Source organism: Herpailurus yagouaroundi, unplaced genomic scaffold, assembly GCF_014898765.1.
Source record: "Herpailurus yagouaroundi ecotype Mexico unplaced genomic scaffold, PumYag 428, whole genome shotgun sequence".
Taxonomy (NCBI): Eukaryota; Metazoa; Chordata; class Mammalia; order Carnivora; family Felidae; genus Herpailurus; species Herpailurus yagouaroundi.
Window position 1 is genome coordinate 2,623,149 of NW_024412645.1, and position 19,780 is coordinate 2,642,928.

Genomic DNA, 19,780 nt, shown 5'->3' on the forward strand with positions numbered 1-19,780 from the left:
CTGTCCCACCCCTGCTTGTGCTCTTTCTCTCTCAAAAATAAATAAACATTAAAAGAAAACAGGCATCTTCTCAAAAAAATAAATAAAAAATAAAATATCTGTGATATTTATCATCAGGGAAATCCAAATAAAAACTACAATGATATCCACCTCATGCCTATCAGAATGGCTAAAATCAGCAACACAAGAAACAACAGGTGTTGGTGAGGATGCAGAGAAAGGGGAACCTCCTCACACTACTGGTAGGAATGCAAACTGGGACAGCCACTGTGGAAAACAGTATGGAGGTTCCCCAGAAATTTAAAAATAGAACTACCCTATGATCCAGCAATTGCACTACTGAGTATTTACCCAAAGAATACAAAAATGCTAATTCAAAGGGATATATATACTCTGATATTTACAGCAGCATTATCTACAATAGCCAAATTATGGAAATAGCCCGAGTGTCCACTGATTGATGAATGGATAAAGAAGATGTGGTGTATGCATACAATGGAATATTATTCAGCCATAAAAAAGAATGCAATCTTGCCATTTGCAATGACATGAACGGAGCTAGGGACTATAATGCTAAGTCAGAGAAAGACAAATGTCTTATGATTTCACTCATATGTAGAATTTAGGAAACAAAACAAATGAGCAAAAGGGAAAAAGAGAGAGAGAGGTGGAGGGGGCAAAGCAAGAAACAGACTCAATTATAGGGAAGAGACTGATGGCTGCCAGAAGGGGAGTGGGGGGATGGGTGAGATAGGTGATGGGGATTAGGAGGGCACTTGTCTGGATGAGCACCAGGTGTTGTTTGTAAGTGCTGAATCACTATATTGTACACCTGAAACTAATATTACACTGGATGCTAATTAACTGGAATTTAAATACAAACTTAAAGTATCTGCGATAAACATGTTAAAGAAGGTAGTGGAACTGATATAGTGGTGGTGAGACGGGGAATTTCAGGAGATCTGTGAATACTGTGAAAAAGCATCAGATGGAAATCCTGGAGATGAAAAGGATAATACCTGAAAGAAAAAATGCAGTAGCTGAGATTAACGGAAGATTGGCCATAACAGAAGAAAGAATTAGTTAACCTGAAGACAGGTCAAGACAATAACTCAAACTGAAGCACAAAGAGAAAAAAGATTTTTAGAAAAGTTAACAGAGACTCAATGACTCATGAGAGAGTATTAAATATAATTAGGATCACAAAAGGAGAGGAGAGTACAGGAACAGAAAAAATGTGGAGAAATATTAACCAATTTTTCCCTAAATTTGACTTAAAAAAAAAAATGAAACAAAACAGATTTTTTGTGTCTGGTATGGCACATGAGGAATTCAGAAGTCACCATTTTTTCCTAATAACAAATAAAACACTGAACAAAATGAAAAATCAACAACTCTTCTTAGAACCATCAAAGATGTGAGGTCACAGGACAAAGCACTGCCCCCCAAATTGCAGAGAGAGAGAGAGAGAGAGAAGAAGAAGAAGAAGAAGAAGAAGAAGAAGAAGAAGAAGGGAGGTGGATTATAATTTACTGAACATAAGCCTCCTTGGGAACCAGCACCAGGGTAGGAAAACCCACATGTATTGACAAATTGCCAAAGGCTCAGTGTGGACAACTCTGAGAGTTAACCATTCCAGGGGGACCCAGATTTTGGAGAATATTCACATCTTTGCTAGTTTTACTCAAGAGCTCTGTCAGGTCCTTATAGTGAATGCTGTAGAAAAATCTCCTCTTGCTTTCAGCAGCAGGAAGGGGGAAAGGTACCATCTTGAAACACACCAGAGCATTCTGCTCTCAGCAAGGCCTGCCCTCAGGAGAAACTATTTTATCAGAGTTTAACCTGCTGGGGTCTTATCAGAGCCTACCGATCTGGAGGGGGAGGGAAATGCCCAACTATAGCTAGCTTTAGCCTTCCACATGGGGGAAGAGAAATATCCCAGCTCTAGCCACTTTGTCCCACCTGAGGGGAAAGAAAACAAACAAAACAAAATTAAGAGGCACTGGTGAAGTTAACAATGTAGGGAGATAGGCTTACCCAAAGACTGAGACCTAACCATGAGACTACAGAATGCTTCCTCACATTACTCTTTACTGGAGTACATTACCACTACATTACTCTTTACTGGAGTAAACAGGCCTTTCACCCAGTACCTCATGTTTACCTTCTAACCAAAAATTACAAGGCATACTAAAAGGCAAAAAACACAGTTTTAAAAGAGTGAGTAAATATTAGAACTAGAGTCAGATATAGCATGGATGTTGGAATTATCACACCAGGAATTAGCAAATAAAACACTATGATTAATATTCTAAATTAAATTTCCATTAATTTTAATGTAAAAAATTGACAACACGGATAATGTGAGCAGAGAGATGAAAATTCTAAAAATCAAAAAGAAATGCTAGATTTCAGTCGAAGGTCCTCTTCATAAAGTCTGTTAGCTAAGGGTAATCACATTTTTCCCAGGCCTCTTAAGAAATACTTAAATCCACAGGGCACCTGTGTGGCTCAGTCATTTGAGTGTTTGACTCTTGATTTCGGCTCAGGTCATGATCCCAGAGTTGTGGGATCGAGCCCTGTGTCAGGCTCCGCACTGAATTTGGAGACTGCTTAAGATCCTCTCCCCACCCCACCCCTCCCCCTCTCTTTCTCTCTCCCTTTGCCCCTCCCTGGCTTGCACACACACACATGCACATGCTTTGTCTCTCTCCAAGAAAAAAAAAAAAGATTGTCTTCCTCTCTTCTTCTGCCCCTCTTCCCTGCTCATGCATACTCTCTCTCTAAAAGAAAAAGAAAAGAAAAGAAAAGAAAAAAAGAAATATTTCAGGCCTAACAAAGGCCTTTCTTTCTAGTATCAGGAACCATGCTCCAGAAATACAAATTCAACAGAATTTCATCCCAGACTGTCCCCTCCCTAAAGTTCTACCTACAGCAAGAAAAATAACAAAACACTACCTGTAGTCATAAAGTCCTTCAGTTTCTTGGCCAAGATTTCACATTTCCTTTATTTATTTATTTTTTAGGTTTATTTATTTATTTTGAGAGAGGGAGAGAGAGCACGAGGGAGGGGAGGGGAGAGAGAGAGAGAGAGAGAGAGAGAGAGAGAGAGAGAGAGAGAATCCCAAGCAGGTTCTGCACTGTCAACATGGAGCCTGATACAGGGCTCAAACTCATGAACTGTGAGATCATGATTTGAACTGAAACCAAGACTTGGATGCTTAACTGACTGATCCACCCAGGCACCCTTCACATTCCCTTTAAAGATACCTTTCATGGGTGCCTGGGACGCTCAGTCGGTTGAGTATCTGACTTTGACTCAGGTCATGATCTCGTGGTTCATGGGTTTCCCTGTGTTGGGCTCTGTGCTGACAGCTCAGATCCTGGAGTCTGCTTTGAATTCTGTGCCTCCCTCTCTCTCTCTGCTCTTCCTTTGCTCATGTTCTGTGTCTCTCTCTCAAAAATAAATGTCAAAAATTAAAAAAAAGTTTTTAAATAATAATTAAAAATATAAAAATAAAGATACCTTTCAAGGAGAAAGACTCAAAAGGGGCACATGGGGGGCTTCAAAGGTACTGATAAGGTTCTATTTCTTGAGCTTGGTGTTGGGCACATGAATATATGACTTAATATTAATATTTAGATTTTTCAGGTTAAAAACTTGCATATATGTTTAAGAAAATACTAGAGATTGAAAACTTGTACCAGAAATGAAGAATGCCTTTGATGGGCTCAGTAGTGGACTGGACATGGTGGAGGAAAGAATCTCTAAACTTGAAATTATGACAATTAGAAGCTTCCCAAACTGAAAAGCAATAAGAAAAGAGATTGAAAAAAAGAAAAATAGAATATCCAAGAATGATAGGATGATCACAAAAAAAGTATAACATACATGTAATGAGAAGATGGGAAGGGAAAGAAAAAGAAAGGAACAGAAGCAGTATTTAAAGCAATAATGACTGAGAATTTTCTCAAAGGCACAGATCAGGAAGTTCAGAGAACACGAAGCAGGATAAATGTCCACCCCCCCCACCCCGCCCCAAAATACTACACCCTGGGCATATCATCTTTAAACTTCAGAAAATCAAAGATAAAAAAGTATCTTGAAAGGGGCGCTTTGGTTGGCTCAGCTGGTACAGCATGCGACTCTTGATCTTGGGGATTGTGAGTTTGAGCACCACAATGATTGTAGAGATTATTTTTTTTTAAAGTTTAAGAAAGTGTATTTTTATACCTAATAAATGTTTATTTATTTATTTTGAGAGAGATAGAGAGTAAGAGCAGGGGAGGAGCAGAGAGAGCAAGGGAAAGATAGGGAATCCCAGGCAGATCCCATGCTCAGTGCAGAGCCTGATGTGGGGCACGATCTCACAACCATGAGATCATGACCTAAGCTGATTATCGAGAGTCACATGTTTAATTGACTAAGCCACCCAGGTGCCCCCCACCTCCTGCCAAAAAAAGTATTTTGAAAGAAGCCAGAGGAAAAACATCACCTTATCTAGAGGAGCAAAGATAAGAATTCCATCCAACTTTTCAGAAACCATTCAAGCAAGAAGAGAGCATAGTGAAATATTTTAAGTGTTAAAAGAATAAAACCGCTAACCTAGAATTCTGTACCCTGTGAAATTATCCTTCAAAAGTGAAGGAGAAAGACTTTCTCAGAAAAACAAAAACTGAGGGAATTCTTGCCAGTAGATCTGCCTTGTAAGAAATGTTAAAAGAGATTCTTCAAAGAGAAGGAAGTGACAAGTCAGAAACTCAGGATCTATATAAGGAAAGGAAGGGCATCAGAGAAAGAATAAATGAAGGTAAAAACCCAATGAAACTTTTATCTCTCTTATTCTTAACTGACCTAACAGAAAACACTTTGTTCAACATAGTAATACCAACAATATATTTGATCATATAGGCTTATGCATGTGAGTCTATGTATATCTGTGTGTGTGTATAGATAGATAGATTTACATATGATTATATATGAGTGAAATGAATGACAGCAATGATACAAGGAACAGGAGGGAAGAATTGGAATATTTTATTATAAGGTATTTGCACTAACCATGAAGCAGTAATGTGTTATTTGCAAGTAGAGTTGGATTAGTTGTAAATGCATATTACAGACTCTGGGGAAACAACTACAAGAAGTAAAAAAAAAAAAAAAAAAAAAAAAGGAAGTGCAGTCAATGTACCAAGAAAGGAGAGAAAATGGAATCCTGTGAAATGATGACTTAAAACCACAAAATGCAGAAAAATTGTAGAAGACAAAAATAGGAACAAAGAATAAGGGCAACAAATAGAAGACAGTAAAAAATACGGTAAATATTAACCTAATAACCACTTTAAATGCCAATGGTTTAAATATCCCAGTTAAAAGACAGGATTGTCAGAGTGGATAAAAAAAACAAGACCCAACTGTAAGTTGTCCAGAAGAAGCCCACTTTAAATATAAAGACACACAAAAAGCCAAGGGATAGAAAAAAATATACCATTCTAGCACTAACCAAATGAAAATGAGAGTAACTATATTAATTTGAGACAGAACAGACTTCAGAGCAAGGAAAACTTTCATGGATAAAGAGGGGCAATACATAATGATGATAAAGTGATCAATGAAGGCACAACAATCCTTAATGTGTAGGTGCCTAACAAGAGAGCATCAAAATATACGAGGCGAAGGGGTGCCTGGGTAGCTCAGTTAAGTGTCCAACTCTTGATTTCAGCCTAGGTTATGATCTCATGGTTTGTGAGATCGAGCCCCAAATTGACCTCTGTGCTGACAGCATGGAGCCTGCTTGGGATTCTCTCTCCCTCTCTCTCTGCCCCTCCCGACTTGTGCTCTCTCTTCAAAATAAATAAATAAACATTAAAAAAATTATTAAAAATTTTTTTTTTAAATACACGGGGCCAAAACTGATAGAATTGCAAGGAGAAATAGATGAATCCACTATTAGAGTTGGAAACTCTAACAACCTTGGCTAGAAACAGACAAATGTAGTCAGGCAGAAAATCAGAAAGAACATAGTTGATGGGCGCCTGGGTGGCTCAGTCAGTTTCAGAGTGCTGTTTCAAGTCAGGTCATGATGTCATGATCTCACAGTTAGTGGGTTCGAGCCCTGTGTTGGGCTCTGTGCTCACAGCTCAGAGCCTGAAGCCTGCTTTGGATTCTGTGCCTCTCTCTCCCTCTGTCCCTCCCCCACTCATGCTCTATCTCTATCTATCTCTCAAAAAAATGAATAAACATTAAAAAAATTAAAAAAAAAGAAAGAACATAGTTGAAATCAACAATACCATCAATCAACTGGATACAATTGACATCTATAGACCATTTCATCCAACAACAGATTACACATTCTTCTCAAGCTCACATGGAACATTTGGGGCCATAAAATATATCTCAACAAATTTCAAACAATAGAAATCATACCATGCATGTTCTTAAGTCACAATGGAATTAAAGTAGAAATTAATAATAGAAAGTTAACTGGAAACTCCCCAAATACTTGGAAATTAACCAACAGATTTCTAAATAACACATGGGTCAAATAAAAAATCTCAAGAGATATTTAAAAATATTTTGAACTACATAAAAATAAAATTGCAACTTACCAAAATTTATGGGAGTATCGAAAGCAATGCCTAGGTGGAAATGTATTGCACTGAATGCATATATTAGAAAAGAAGAAAGATCTGGGACACTAGGGTGGCTCAGTTGGTTAAGCCTTTGACTCTTGATTTCAGCTCAGGTTACGATCTTGCAGTTTGTGGTATCAAGCCTTGCATTGGGCTCCATGCTAACATCATGGAAACTGCTTGGGATTCTCTCTCTCCCTCTCTCTCTGCCCCTCCCCTGCTCATGACCTCCCTCCCTCTCTCTCTCTCTCTCAAAAAAAACCAAGCTTAAAAACAAAATCTAAAATCAATAAGCTAAACTTTGACTTCAGAAAAGTAGAGAAAAGGAGAGTAAATTAAATCCAAAGTAAGCAACATAAAAGAAATAATAAGAAATAATAAAAATTAGAGCAGAAATCAATGAAATTGAAAACAGAAAATCAATAGAGAAAATCAACAAAGTCAAATGCTGGTTCTTTGAAAATATCAATAAAACTGACAATCCCCTAGCCAGGATAATTAAAAGAGAAAAAAGAAAGACACAAATGACTAACACCAGAAATGAAAGGGGGGACATCACTACAGATCCCCTGGACATTAAAAGGATAAAATATTATCAACAACTTTATGCCAACAAATTTGGTAATTTAGATGAACTAGACCAATTCCTTGAAAAACCTAATCTGCCAAAAGAAGAAGAAATACACAATCTGAGTAGGCCTAGATCTATTTTTTTTAATTAAACATTTTTTTAAATGTTTGCTTATTTTTGAGAGAGAGAGAGAAAGAGAGAGAGAGAGAGACAGAGGGCGAACAGGGGAGGGGCAGAGAGAGAGGGACACAGAGAATCTAAGCAGGCTCTAGGCTCTGAGCCATCAGCACAGAGCCGGACGTGGGGCTTGAACCCATGAACTGTGAGATCATGACCTGAGCCAAAGTCGGATGCTTAACCGACTGAGCCACTCAGGTGCCCCTGAAATTAAAAACACATTATCATTTACATTAGCACTCCCCAAAATGAAATACTTAGGTATAAATCTAACAAAATATATACAAGATCTATATGAAGAGAATCACCAAACTCTGATGAAAGATAGCAAAGAACTAAATAAATATGTATGGATGGGTAGACTCCATATTTTCGAGATGTCATTCATCCCAACTCGATCTATAGATTTAATGGAATTCCAATAAAAATTCTAGCAAGTTATTTTGTGGATATTGATCAGCTAACTCTAAAGTTTATATGGAGAAGAAAAAGAGTCAGAATAGCCAACTCAATATTGAAGGAGAAGAACAAAGTCTGAGGACTAACACTACCCTACTTCAAGACTTACTATAAAGCTACAGTAATCAAGACATTGTGCAATTGGCTAAAGAATGGACAGATAAATGGAATAGAACAGAGAGCCCAGATATATAAATATAGTTAACTGATCTTCAACAAAGAAATGAAGACAATGCAGTGGAGCAAAGATAATCTTTTTCAAAAATGATGCTGGAACAACTGGACACTTACAGGCAAAAAAAAAGTAATAATCTAGGGATGCCTGGGTGGCTCAGTCAGTTAAGTGTTTGACTCGTGATTTCAGCTCAGGTCATGGTTGAACTCTCATGGTTTGTGAGTTCAAGTCCCGCATCAGGCTCCACACTGATAGTGTGGAGCCTGCTTGGGATTCTCTCTCCCTCCCTCTCTCTCTGCCCCTCCCATGCATGCATGCTCTCTCTCTCTCTCAAAATAAATTTTAAAAAACTTTAAAAAATTAAAAAAAATTAATCTAGACACAGACCTCATACCCTTCACAGAAATTAACTCAAAATGGATCACAGATCGAAGTGCAAAAAGCAAAACCATAGAATTTCTAGAAGATAATGTAGGAGAAAACTTAGATGACTTTGGGTTTCATGATGACTTTTTGAAACAATACCAAAAGCACAATCCATGAAAGAAATCACTGATAAGCTGGAATTCATTGAAATTAAAAACTTCTGCTCTGCAAAAGATAATGTCAAGAGAATAAGAGAAGTCACACCCTGGGAGAAAATATTTGCAAAAGACACACCTGATAAAGGACTATTATCCAAAATACACAAAGAACTCTTAAAGCTCAACAATAAGAAAACTAATTTAACAATTTTTTGCACAGAGGTGCCTGGGTGGCTCAGTGAATTGAGCGTTGGACTCTTGATTTTGGCTCAGGTCATGATGCAGGGTCATGGGATGGAGCCATGCATCATTGGGCGCCCTCTCCCTCTCTCTCCCACTTGCTTGCTCACTTTCAAAAAAAAAAAAAAAAAAAAAAAAAAGGAAAGGGAAGGAAAAAAAAAGGCAATCTATGGAACGGGGGAAAATATTTGCAAACCACCTATCCAACAAGAGTTGATATCCAAAATATATAAGGAATTTATACAACTCAAGTGGAAAAAACCCAACCCAACAAATAACTCAATTCAAAACAGGCAAGGACCTGAACAGACATCTTCCCAAAGAAGATATACGAATGGCAAATAGGTATGTAAGAAGATGTTCAAGATTACTAATTATTAGGGACATGCAAATCATAACCACAATTTTAGATATTACCTCACACCTGTTAGGATGTCTATTATCAAAGAGAGAGAGAGAGAGAGAGAGAGAGAGAAAGATAAAAAAATGGTGTGGATGTGAAAAAAAAAAGGGAACGCTTGTGCATTGTTGGTGGGAATGTAAATTAATACAGCCATTATGGAAAACAGAATGGAGGTTCCTCAAGAAATTAAGAATAGAATTGCCATACAATCCAGCAGTCCCACTTCTGGGTATTTATCCAAAGAAAACAAAAATCACTATCTTGAAGAAATATCTGAATTCTCATATTCACTGCAGCATCATTCACAAAAGCCAAGATATGGATGAATGGATAAGCACAATGTGGTATGTATGTATATGTGTGTGTGTATATATATAATGGAACATTATTCATCCTTAAAAAAGATGGAATCTTAATGATAAGAAGGATATGTGGATTTTAAGAAAAAAAAAGTTGAACTCAGAGAAACAGAGTAGAATGGTGGATCCCAGGGCCTGGGGCAGGGGATGGGAAATGGGGAAGGTTGATAAAAGAATATCAATTTTCAGTTATAGCATGGCCGAGTTCTTTGGATCTAATATTTAGTATGGTGACTAGAGTTAATAATACTACATTGTATAACTGAAATTTGTTAACAGAGATCTTCAGTGTTCTCACCACACATACACACACACAAAAGGTGTGTTTCTTATTTAAAAAGCGTTTTTTTAAAGTTTATTTATTTTGAGAGAGAGAGAGAAAGAGAAAGAGAATCAGTAGGGGAGGGGCAGAGAGAGAGGGGGACAGAGGATCCGAAGTGGGCTCCGCACTGGCAGCAAAGAGCCTGACACAGGGCTTGAACTCACGATCCATGAGATCATGACCTGACCGATATTGGACGTTTAACCATTGAGCCACCCAGATGCCCCTTACAAAAAAGTTTCTTACAAAACCAAACATACTATATGATCCAGTGATTGCACTCAATGTCATTTACCCAAATGAACTGGAAACTTACGTCCACACAAAAACCCGCATGTGTATGTTTATTCATAATTGCCCAAACTCGGAAAGGTGTCTTTCAGTAGGTGAATGGATAAATAAACTGTGGTATATACAATGGAAAATTATTTACAGCTAAAAAGAAATGAGTTATCAAACCATGAAAAGATATGGAGGAAACTACACTTGATCTTAGCCAAAAGGCCGAGAAGCGATATATGGAGGAAACTTAAGTGCATATTAGTGAGGAAAAAGGGACGAATGGGCAGAGCACCAAGGATTTTTAGGTCAGTGAACTATTCTATATGATACTACAATGGTAGATACATAACAGTATACATCCATCGATACTGTAGGATGTACAACACCATGAGGGAGCCTTAATGTAAACTGTGGACTCAGGATGATAATAATGTGTAGTGTGGGTTCGATTGTACCAAATGTCCCACTGTATTCGAGATGTTGATAGTGGGGGGAGGCTGTGTATATGTGAGGACAGGGAGTATATAAGAATTCTCTGTACTTTCTGCTCAATTTTACTGTGAACCCCCCCCCCCAAATGCTCTAAGAAATAATTTCATTAATTAAACAACAACAAAAAAAACTAACAAAAATAAAAATCCTTACAGATCTAGGAATCTTAGCAAACCCAAAGCAGGATAAACATAAAATCATCCCAACCACATCATTATCAACCTGTTGAAAACCAAGGGTAAAGAGAAAATCTTATTTAATTTTTAAAAAATTTTTATTAAAAATTTTTTTTAACGTTTATTCATTTTTGAGAGACAGAGAGGGACAGAGTGGGGGAGGGGCAGAGACAGACAGGGAGACACAGACTCCAAAGCAGGCTCCAGGCTCCGAGCTGTTAGCACAGAGCCCGACGCTGGGCTTGAACTCACGAACCGTGAGATCATGACCTGAGCTGAAGTCGGATGCTCAACCGACTAAGCCACCCAGGCACCCCTAAAGAGAAAATCTTTTTTTTTTTTTTAATTTTTTTTTTCCAACGTTTATTTATTTTTGGGACAGAGAGAGACAGAGCATGAACAGGGGAGGGGCAGAGAGAGAGGGAGACACAGAATCGGAAACAGGCTCCAGGCTCTGAGCCATCAGCCCAGAGCCCGACGCGGGGCTCGAACTCACGGACCGCGAGATCGTGACCTGGCTGAAGTCGGACGCTTAACCGACTGCGCCACCCAGGCGCCCCCCTAAAGAGAAAATCTTAAAAGCCAGAGCAAAAAGATATGTACAAGGAAAACAACAAGAACCACAGCCAATTTCTCATGAGAAATGCTAATTTTCTCAGCCAGAAGACCATGGAACAACATCTTTAAAGTGCTAAAAGGAAGGAAAACTGCCAAGCTATCATTTTATATCCAATTTAAAATATCTTTCAAAAATTAAGGTAAAATAAAGACAGTTTTGGACAGAAGCGGTGAGGATTTGTTGCCAGCAGACTCATACAAGCAGAGCTAAAGGGCATTCTTTCTTTAGGCTGAAGACAAACGATACCAGATGGAATCTGGAGCTACAGGAAATCATTAGAAATGATAAATATATCAATAGATGTAAAAGACAATTTTTCTTTGTTTTCTTAACTTCTTTCAAAGTCAACTGTTTAAAGCAATAACAACAATGTATTGTGGGGTTTATAACAAATGCAGAAGTGAAATATATGGCAGTCATAGCACAAGGTCAGAAGGAGGCAAATTATACAGTTGTAACATTCCTATTCAGACGTGGAGTGGTATAATATTAATTCAAGTTAATTGTGGTAAGTCAAGGATGTATTTGTTATCCTTAGAACAAGTGTGAAAAAATAACACAAAGTCATTGGTAGAGATAAAATGGAGTAAACAGTACTCAATCCAAAAGAAAGCAGAATAAAGGGGGGAAAAAATAAAGAAGAGATGGAGTAAATAGAACACAAATAGCAAGCTGGTTGACGTAAATAGTACCATATTAATAAATGTAAATGAACTCCACAGTCAAGGCAGTTAAGAAAAAAGAGAGACCTAACTATATGCTGCTTACCAGAGGTATACTTTAAATAGAAAAAGTTGAAAGCAAAAGTATTGAAAAAGATATACCATTCAAACACTAAGTGTAAGAAAGCTGGTGTGTTTTAGTATCAAAGTAGAATGCAGAGGATACCCTTGTTGGCTCAGTCTGAAGAGTATGAGGCTCCTGATCTTGGGGTTGTGAGTCTGAGCCCTACTTTGAGTGCAGAAATTACTTAAATAAATAAGAAACTTTATTGGGGCACCTAGGTGGCTCAGTCAGTTAAGCATCCAACTTGATTTTGGCTCAGGTCATGATCTCAGGGTTATGAGATTAAGCCCTCTGTTGGGCTCTGCACTGAGCCAGGAGCCTGCTTAAGACTTTTTTTTTTTCTCTCTTTCTCTCTCCCTCCCTCTACCTCTCCCCCCAATGTGTACATGCGCTCTCTCTCTACAAAAAAGTCAATAAAAAAAACTTTATTTAAAAAAAGGTAGAATTGGGGTGACTGGGTGGCTGTCAGTTAAATGTCTGACTTTGGCTCAGATCATGATCCCATGGTTTGTGAGTTTGAGTCCCGCATCGGGCTCTGTACTGACAGCTTAGAACCTGGATTCTGTGTCCCCCTTTCTCTCTGCTCCTCCCCTGTTCACACTCTGTCTCTCTCTCTTCTTCAAAAATAAATAAACAGTAAAAAAATTTTTTTTAATTAAAAAAAGTAGAATGTAGAACAAGGAGTATCCCCAGAGAGAAAAATATTCATTTCATAGACATTAAAATTCTGAACATGTATGCACCTAATAACAAAACTTCAAAACACACAAAGCAAAAGTTGACCAAACTAAAGGGAGAAACAGACAAATCAACAATCATAGTTGGAAAGATGGAGAGTGAAAGAAATATAGAGTGTCAGAGACACAGAGGAAAGAAAGAGATAGAGAAACAGCTACAGGGACACAGAGCCCGAGTGAAGGAGAGGTATATGGCCTGATACTAAGAGGCTGACAGGACCCAGAGGTAAGGAAAGAGAGGGATGGATCATGCCCTGGAGAGGAAGGGGGTCAGGAGCTCTTGTCTCAGTGTGTAGAGCCAGAGCAGGGGTCTGAGCCTGTGGGATCCTGTAGGGGTGCTGCAGGGTGGGCAGCATCACTCACCTGCTGCCCCATGGAGCCTTGGGGGCCAGGTTCTCCACGCAGTCCCTGTGTGGGAGGGAGGAGAGGTATAGAGTCAGCTATTGGAGTGGGTGTGACCCAGGGATCCCAGGATTCCCCAGAATCCTCCACCAGGGGCTGCCTCAGTACTCACTCTCTCTCCCTTCTCTCCTGGGTGGCCGGAGATTCCTTTGGGTCCAGTGGGGCCTGGGGGTCCCTGAGCAACAAGACAGGGCCTCAGCTTTGTACTGAGGCAGGGTGGGGTGGGCAAGGACTTGGGGGGCACAGGGGTCGAGGAGGGAGTCCCAGTTTGGCCTGGACCTCTGGGTTCTTTACCACACTCCCAGTGCCTGGCATACAGCTGGCAGTTTATACATTTCAGGGTTTAGAGTTATGGCCCTGGAGTCAGAGAGTCCCTACCCCTGATCTGCAAGTTGCCATGTGCTGGTGGCAGCCCTTTAAAAAAAAAAAAAAAAAGAACCTCTATCATTCTTGGCTGTATGTGCTGCTCTTCCTTACATGAACTGAATGACTGAATAAAAAGATTTACTGAAAGTAGTTTGCATATTAAGTGCTCAATAAATGCTTGAATGAATGAACAAATGAATGAATGGTAGATGGGTGAATGGATGAATATGTGGACTGATAGTGGGTGGGTGGATGGATGGACAGATGAGTGGGACCACTTGGAGAATTACTCACCATGTGTCCAGGACTCCCAGGAATGCCCATGGGACCAGGAAGTCCAGGGGGACCTGGAATAAGACACGATATCCTCAGGACTCAAACAGAGTACAATACCAGTAAGTCTACTATCCACTCCCTCCTGATGACCACAGCCCTAGCCACTCTGCCATCATCTGACCCCACCCCTTACATTGGGCCTGGACTCAACTTACCCATTGGCCCTGGGGGGCCTGGGAGTCCGACTGGTCCCTGGGGCCAGTGGCTGCTGGTCTCAGTGAAGGTGTTGGACAGTAATGGGTCCCCTGGGGGAGGAAAGATGGTGAGTGAGCAGGACTGGGCTGGGATAGGGCAGTCAGTCTTTACCTGCCATACCTCTGCCAAGCCAGCTTTGAGTACCCTGTGGGACAAACTATAGTGTGGGCGGGGCCATTGGACACCTGCTCCAAGGGTGGGGAGTGTGGAGAGAGCTGGTCATATGGGACCAGGAAGCAGGGAGGCCTGGGTTCTAACCTTACCGCACTCTGGCTAGTGACATTCAGCAAGACCCTCCACCTTGCTGAGCCTATACTGCCACACGTCAAATGGGAATAGTAATAACAGCTACCATTTATTGACCATCTACTTTGTGCCGGGCTTCTGTGCATGGGGGTCATGGAGCTCTGGGAGAACTGTGCAGTCACTCTCCCCATTGTACAGATGAGAAAACTGAGGCTTGGAGAGGGAGGAGTGGTGAGATGGAATGAATGGCGCCCAGTCATACACCAAAGATACGGCACAGGTATGATTGAACCTGGTACTCCTAGCTTCTGACCACTGGCGGCACACACGTAGGTCAGCCTGGGGAGGAGGTCAAGGATACATGTCTGGGTCCAGATGGGTGGAGGAGGCTCTCTGAGCACAGGGTCAGGGAGCACAGAACTCATTTCCTGCCATCAGGCCTGGGGCTCTCCAGCACTCTGAGGGCTGGATCACCGCCAGCTCCAAGGCTTGGCAGGAGGGCCAGATGCTGGTAATTCTAAGCACAGGCTCTGGAGGACGCCTGGGTTTGAAGCTGGTCTCTCATGTTCTGGCTATGTAATCGCTCCTCTCTGGCCCTCAGTCTTCCTCATTGGAGAACAGAAGAGGACAATGGCACTATTGGAGGACTGGGTGACTGGTAGATGGCAGTGACAATGGGATGATCATTATGCCAGCCCTGCCCCCACTCCCACCATTATCTGTCATGACCCCAAGGGACTTACCATATTGGGGGTTCCAGGCATGGGGTGGTCCAACAGGGGCTGGGGGGCCAGGGGGCCCAGGGGGGCCAGGAGGCCCTGGTGGACCTGGAGGTCCCCTGTCTCCAGGAGTGCCCACAGCTCCAGCCTGGCCAGGGCTTCCTGGGGGGCCCTGAGGACCTACAATGGAACCAGGGAGTTGTTGGGTGTATGAGAGGCAGGGAGGTCCAGGGTGGCTGCAAGGGGGTGGAACAAGGCAGCCTGGGGGAGTGGGTACACGATGGCTGCGGAGGCCACAAGCTCAGGCCGGTCCTGGCCCTGACCTCCCTGGCCATCTATTAAGGGGATGAACACAGCCCTCTTCAGGGGCTTTAGGACAATGGACACTTGGTATACAGCAGGTTCTTAGGAAATGTTGGTTTCCAGAATGTTCTCTTCTCTCCCTTCCAGACTTTTGAATGAGTTGTTCCCTCCATCAGTCCTCCCTTTGCTCTGCCTGGTGTCCCCTCCAAGTCATCCTTTAGGCCTCAGCTATGATGTCACTCCCCAGGAAGCCCTTCCCATGCCCCACCCCACCCAGGCTGGGTCTAGGCTTCCTTCCTTGGGGTTTCCATACCTACAACTTCCCCCAGAACAACCTTGGTCACATGGTGGGGGACACTGCTATTTCTCCTCTGCCTGCCTCTCCTCCCAGCTGGTCTGGAAGCATCAGAAGGGTATGGACAGGTCTGACCCCACCAAGTACCCAGCTCAGAGCCTGCTGTGGTAGGTGCCCAGGAAGCATGGGTCCAGAGAATGCAAAAGAGGGTTTTGGGGAGCCCAGGTGTGAGTGGAGGGGTGATGAGCTGAGAGACATGTGGGTGGAAGGGGCCCAGGCTACCTCTGGCCAAGTAAGGGTTCACCTGACAGGGCTGACCTGGGAAGCTGGGGGTAGGGGCAGTGCTGTGGGCACTCACCTGGTGGGCCTCTCATCCCCGTTGGGCCCCGGCTGCCAGTGTCTCCCTTGGGGCCAGTGGGCCCAGGAAGCCCCTGGCCACCAACTCGATCTGGGGGAGAAAGTTCATCAGCTTGGAAGCTCCAACTTTGCTCTTGCCCTGACACTGGCCCTCGTCCCCCAGTCAGCACCTACCCTCTCGAGGGAGCAGCGGGGCCCTCACGTTCTCTCTGGCTCCTGGTAGCCCTGGGGCAGGGGGTAGACAGGGGTCAGTGTCATCCAGGGTCCCTGCCTCCAGCTCCAGTGTGTACGACAGGAGGTACTGGGGTGCTGCGCCCCATCCCCTCAGGCCCAGAAAGGGGTCAAGCTGGGAGTCAGCAGCAGGGCGGGGACTGGAGTCTCACTCCCCTGATTCATTCCCAACACACTGCCCCTACTGACCCACTCACCTTGGAGGCTTCCATCTCCCGGGCTACCCCGGGCAGCTGGGGAGCCCCAGAGTGGGACAGGGTCCCCGGGTGCCGCTGGGGTCGGGAGCACTGCCCGCTCAGTGACAGTTAGCACCGCCACCTGCAGAGGAAGAAAAAGACAGGTAGGTACCAGGGTCTCAACAGGGGCAGGTCAGCCGAGGGGCCCCCGTGTTGGGGGCAGGAGGCCCATGCAGCCAGCATAGCCCAGCTTGGAGTGGAGACCCACCTCCCAGAGGCTCAGAACTTCATCAGAAGTGACTGTGGTTTTCAAACTACACAATTCGTCACCGTAAAAAAGCCATCATACACCATCACTGCCACCCAAGTGGAGTTCTGTGTCACCATGTTTGCTGGGCCACAGGGTCTTTCCTATGCTAAGCTGCATAAATAACATGAAACTCCTCTTGGTCTATTCAAGTACTACAGGCTGGGAGGATTTTTACTAAATTTTGAGGGAAGTTTGGGAAGGTCTGACATGAAATAGAGGCCCCGAGGTGTATACAAAACCACTTTGGGACCCAGTGTGGGGAGCCTCTGAAAGTCAGTGGTGTCCGCTGAGCCTCTGACCTGGGATTATAGAGGGGCCAGAATGCTCACTGACCAGGGGGCAGGGGTCGTGTGGTCCTGTCCAGAGAAAAGCTGAAACTCCCGGACAGACCCAGAACTAAGAACCACACCCCAGACCTGAGACTGAGCCCCTCATGCCGGCTCCTCCTGGGAGGAAGCCTGGGGAGCAGTGTGGGGTTCCCGGAGCTCCCACACTTCCTAGCGGGGGTTCTAGCACATGCTGTTCAGAAACTTCCTTTTCCCCCTTGATACCTCAGGGGCATCTTTTCATGTTACAAAACGGAGGTGTTGTGAACGGCTGTCTGGTATTATGCTAATTATGCAACCACTCCCTCTGCCATCTGGTTTTCAATTTTCCCTATTGATTATTATTATTTTTTAAATTTTTATTTATTTATTTTTTTGAGAGACAGAGTGCAAGTTGGGGAGGGGCAGAGAGAAAGGGAGACACAGAATCTGAGGCAGGCTCCAGGTTCTGAGCTGTCCGCACAGAGCCCACTGCGGGGGCTCGAATTCACAAACTATGAGATCATGACCAGAGCCGAAGTCAGATGCTTAACCAACTGAGCCACCCAGGCGCCCCTTCCCTATTAATCATTAACATTTTGGTAACCACCTTTGCATCTATCTACTCTCCTTAAGATAAATTCCCTAAGGAGAGAATGATGGAGGAAAGGATATGCAGACAAAACATGTATGTCTTTACGTGTGCTTAGAAAATCTGGGGGGGGGGGTGGTGGTGCTCCTGGGTGGCTCAGTTGGTTAAGCGTCTGACTCTCGATTTCTGCTCAGGTCATGATCTCATGGTCCGTGGGATTGAGCCCTGCTGACAGTGCAGAGCCTGCTTAGGATTCTCTCTCTCTGCCCCCTCATGCTTGTGCACGCTCTCTCTTTCTCTCTCAAAATAAATAAGTAAACTTAAAAAAAAAGAAAAGAAAATCTGGAAGAAAAGATGCTTAAATATTGACCGTTGCTCTCTCTCGGGGCATAGGTGACTGCTGCAGATGGTTTTCTGGTAGGTTTTTCACAGTTCTGAGCTATTCATGTTTCTAAACTTAGAATGTCTTGCTTTTTAATTGCTGAAACCTTTGTATCTTGAGATAATTTGGGATGTGCAGACGTTTTGCTTTGGAAACTGGGAAGATAGTATTATGGTGGTGGAGGGGAATAAAAGGCAAAGGCGACAGGGCAAATAAGAGACTCAGCCACGGGCTCTGGGGGGGTGGGGTCTACAAATATCTGGCTGGCATGGAGATGGGGGTGCACAGGGAGCTTCGTAGGCCTCCCAGAGGAAGAGCAGGCCAGGCGATCTGACTGTGAGCAGGTTTCCTGGGGAAGGGCCCAGAGGGGAAGCCAGCTTGTTCTGGAGGATGGTGGGTGCCTGGTAGGGAGGTCACATGCTCTTGGGTGTTGAAGCTCAGCTCAGAGATGCAATGGGAATCATGAGTGGATGCGGTGTAGGGGTGCAGGGAGGAGGTGGGGAGGCCAGGGGAGGGGCAGCTGCTCACCCACCTTGGCTTCCAGCACCTTCAGCCGCTCGGTCAGCTCTGATACTTTGCTGCAGTTGAGGCAACCTGCAGGGAGGGACGAGGCCGGGGCTGGGGCCAGGCACCACAGGTTCCCCATGGAGCCCCTCAACGCCTGGGGGGCAGGATGGAGGCAATGGGACACCTGATGACCCCAAACCATGAGATAGCCCAATGCAGGAGAAGGGGCTATAGCCTGTTCAAGGTAGGCCATGTCCTGAGGGTTTCCTTTGGCTCCAGATCCTCCAGAGCAGAATCAGGGACCCACCTCCTGCAACCTTTACATCCAAGATGACTCCTTCCCTGGAAGCCAGGGCAGGAAATCCTGTTGCTTCCCCTTGGGCAGGGCTGGCCTGGGCTTGCCAGCTTTGGGGACTGACACATCACAACCTGGACTGAGCTGGCTCAGAGGCGCTACCCTCTGATTCTGCCTCCGCAACCACCGTCCAGCTCCTCGGGCCTCCCCAGGGATACCCCTAAGTTATCGGTAGCAGCTCTGGCCCATTCCAGAACCTGCCAGCTGCGGTGCACGGGGACTAGTGCTTTAAGGGCTCATCTCTCCAGTCCACGCCAGGATCCCATGTGTTACGACGAATGTCACCCCACTTCACATCTGAGGGCACTGAGTTCAGAGCAAGGGTGCAGTGAGTTCTTGACAAGCACAAAGTCTGGGGTCGAGTCCCAGAGCTGCCCCTTCCTGGTTATGGGGCCTTGGGAAGGGCGCGTCTCCTCTCTGACCCTCAGCTTCCTCCTCTTTAGAATGGGGACAATGATGCCGTCCTGGGGCTGTGAGATTGAAATGGGTTGACAATGGAAAGCACCTGGCGCAGTGCCTCACTCATTGCAGATGCGGAGAAAAGCATAGTTTAAATAAAAAGAGGACTGGCGGCTTGGGCCCACGTCTACAAGAGTCTGGGGATCACACACACACACAAAAGAGTTTGGGGGTCATGGGTCTTGGGGTGCTGGGCCCAGGTCAGACTCCTTCTAGGCCCTTTCTCTCCACCCCTCACTTTTCTTTCCAGGCTGGGGTGGGCAAGGGTGGGTGCTCTCCCTGACCCTCC

General features: G+C 43.8%; 1 protein-coding gene and 1 pseudogene across 8 annotated transcripts in view; both read right to left on the bottom strand.

Annotated features, from left to right (window-relative positions):
• Positions 1-19,780, bottom strand: part of EMID1 (EMI domain containing 1) — a 48,862-nt gene that overhangs the window by 11,976 nt on the left and 17,106 nt on the right. For 5 of the 8 annotated variants that reach the window (XR_005786999.1, XR_005787000.1, XM_040463768.1 and 2 more), the window contains exons 5-13: positions 18,703-18,764; positions 16,603-16,723; positions 16,349-16,399; positions 16,176-16,265; positions 15,244-15,399; positions 14,215-14,304; positions 14,018-14,070; positions 13,470-13,532; positions 13,319-13,363 (exon numbers count right to left, since the gene is read on the bottom strand). Coding sequence is in view for 6 of the 8 variants with exons in the window: in XM_040463768.1 (XP_040319702.1) it covers positions 13,319-13,363; positions 13,470-13,532; positions 14,018-14,070; positions 14,215-14,304; positions 15,244-15,399; positions 16,176-16,265; positions 16,349-16,399; positions 16,603-16,723; positions 18,703-18,764 (731 nt within the window). In the remaining 2 variants the exon portion in view is untranslated. Of the gene's footprint in view, positions 1-11,365; positions 11,695-13,318; positions 13,364-13,469; positions 13,533-14,017; positions 14,071-14,214; positions 14,305-15,243; positions 15,400-16,175; positions 16,266-16,348; positions 16,400-16,602; positions 16,724-18,702; positions 18,765-19,780 lie in introns of those variants that run through there. The other 3 variants (XM_040463771.1, XM_040463772.1, XM_040463773.1) reach the window with 2 other exon arrangements.
• On the bottom strand, positions 10,212-10,379 carry LOC121022693 (uncharacterized; annotated as a pseudogene).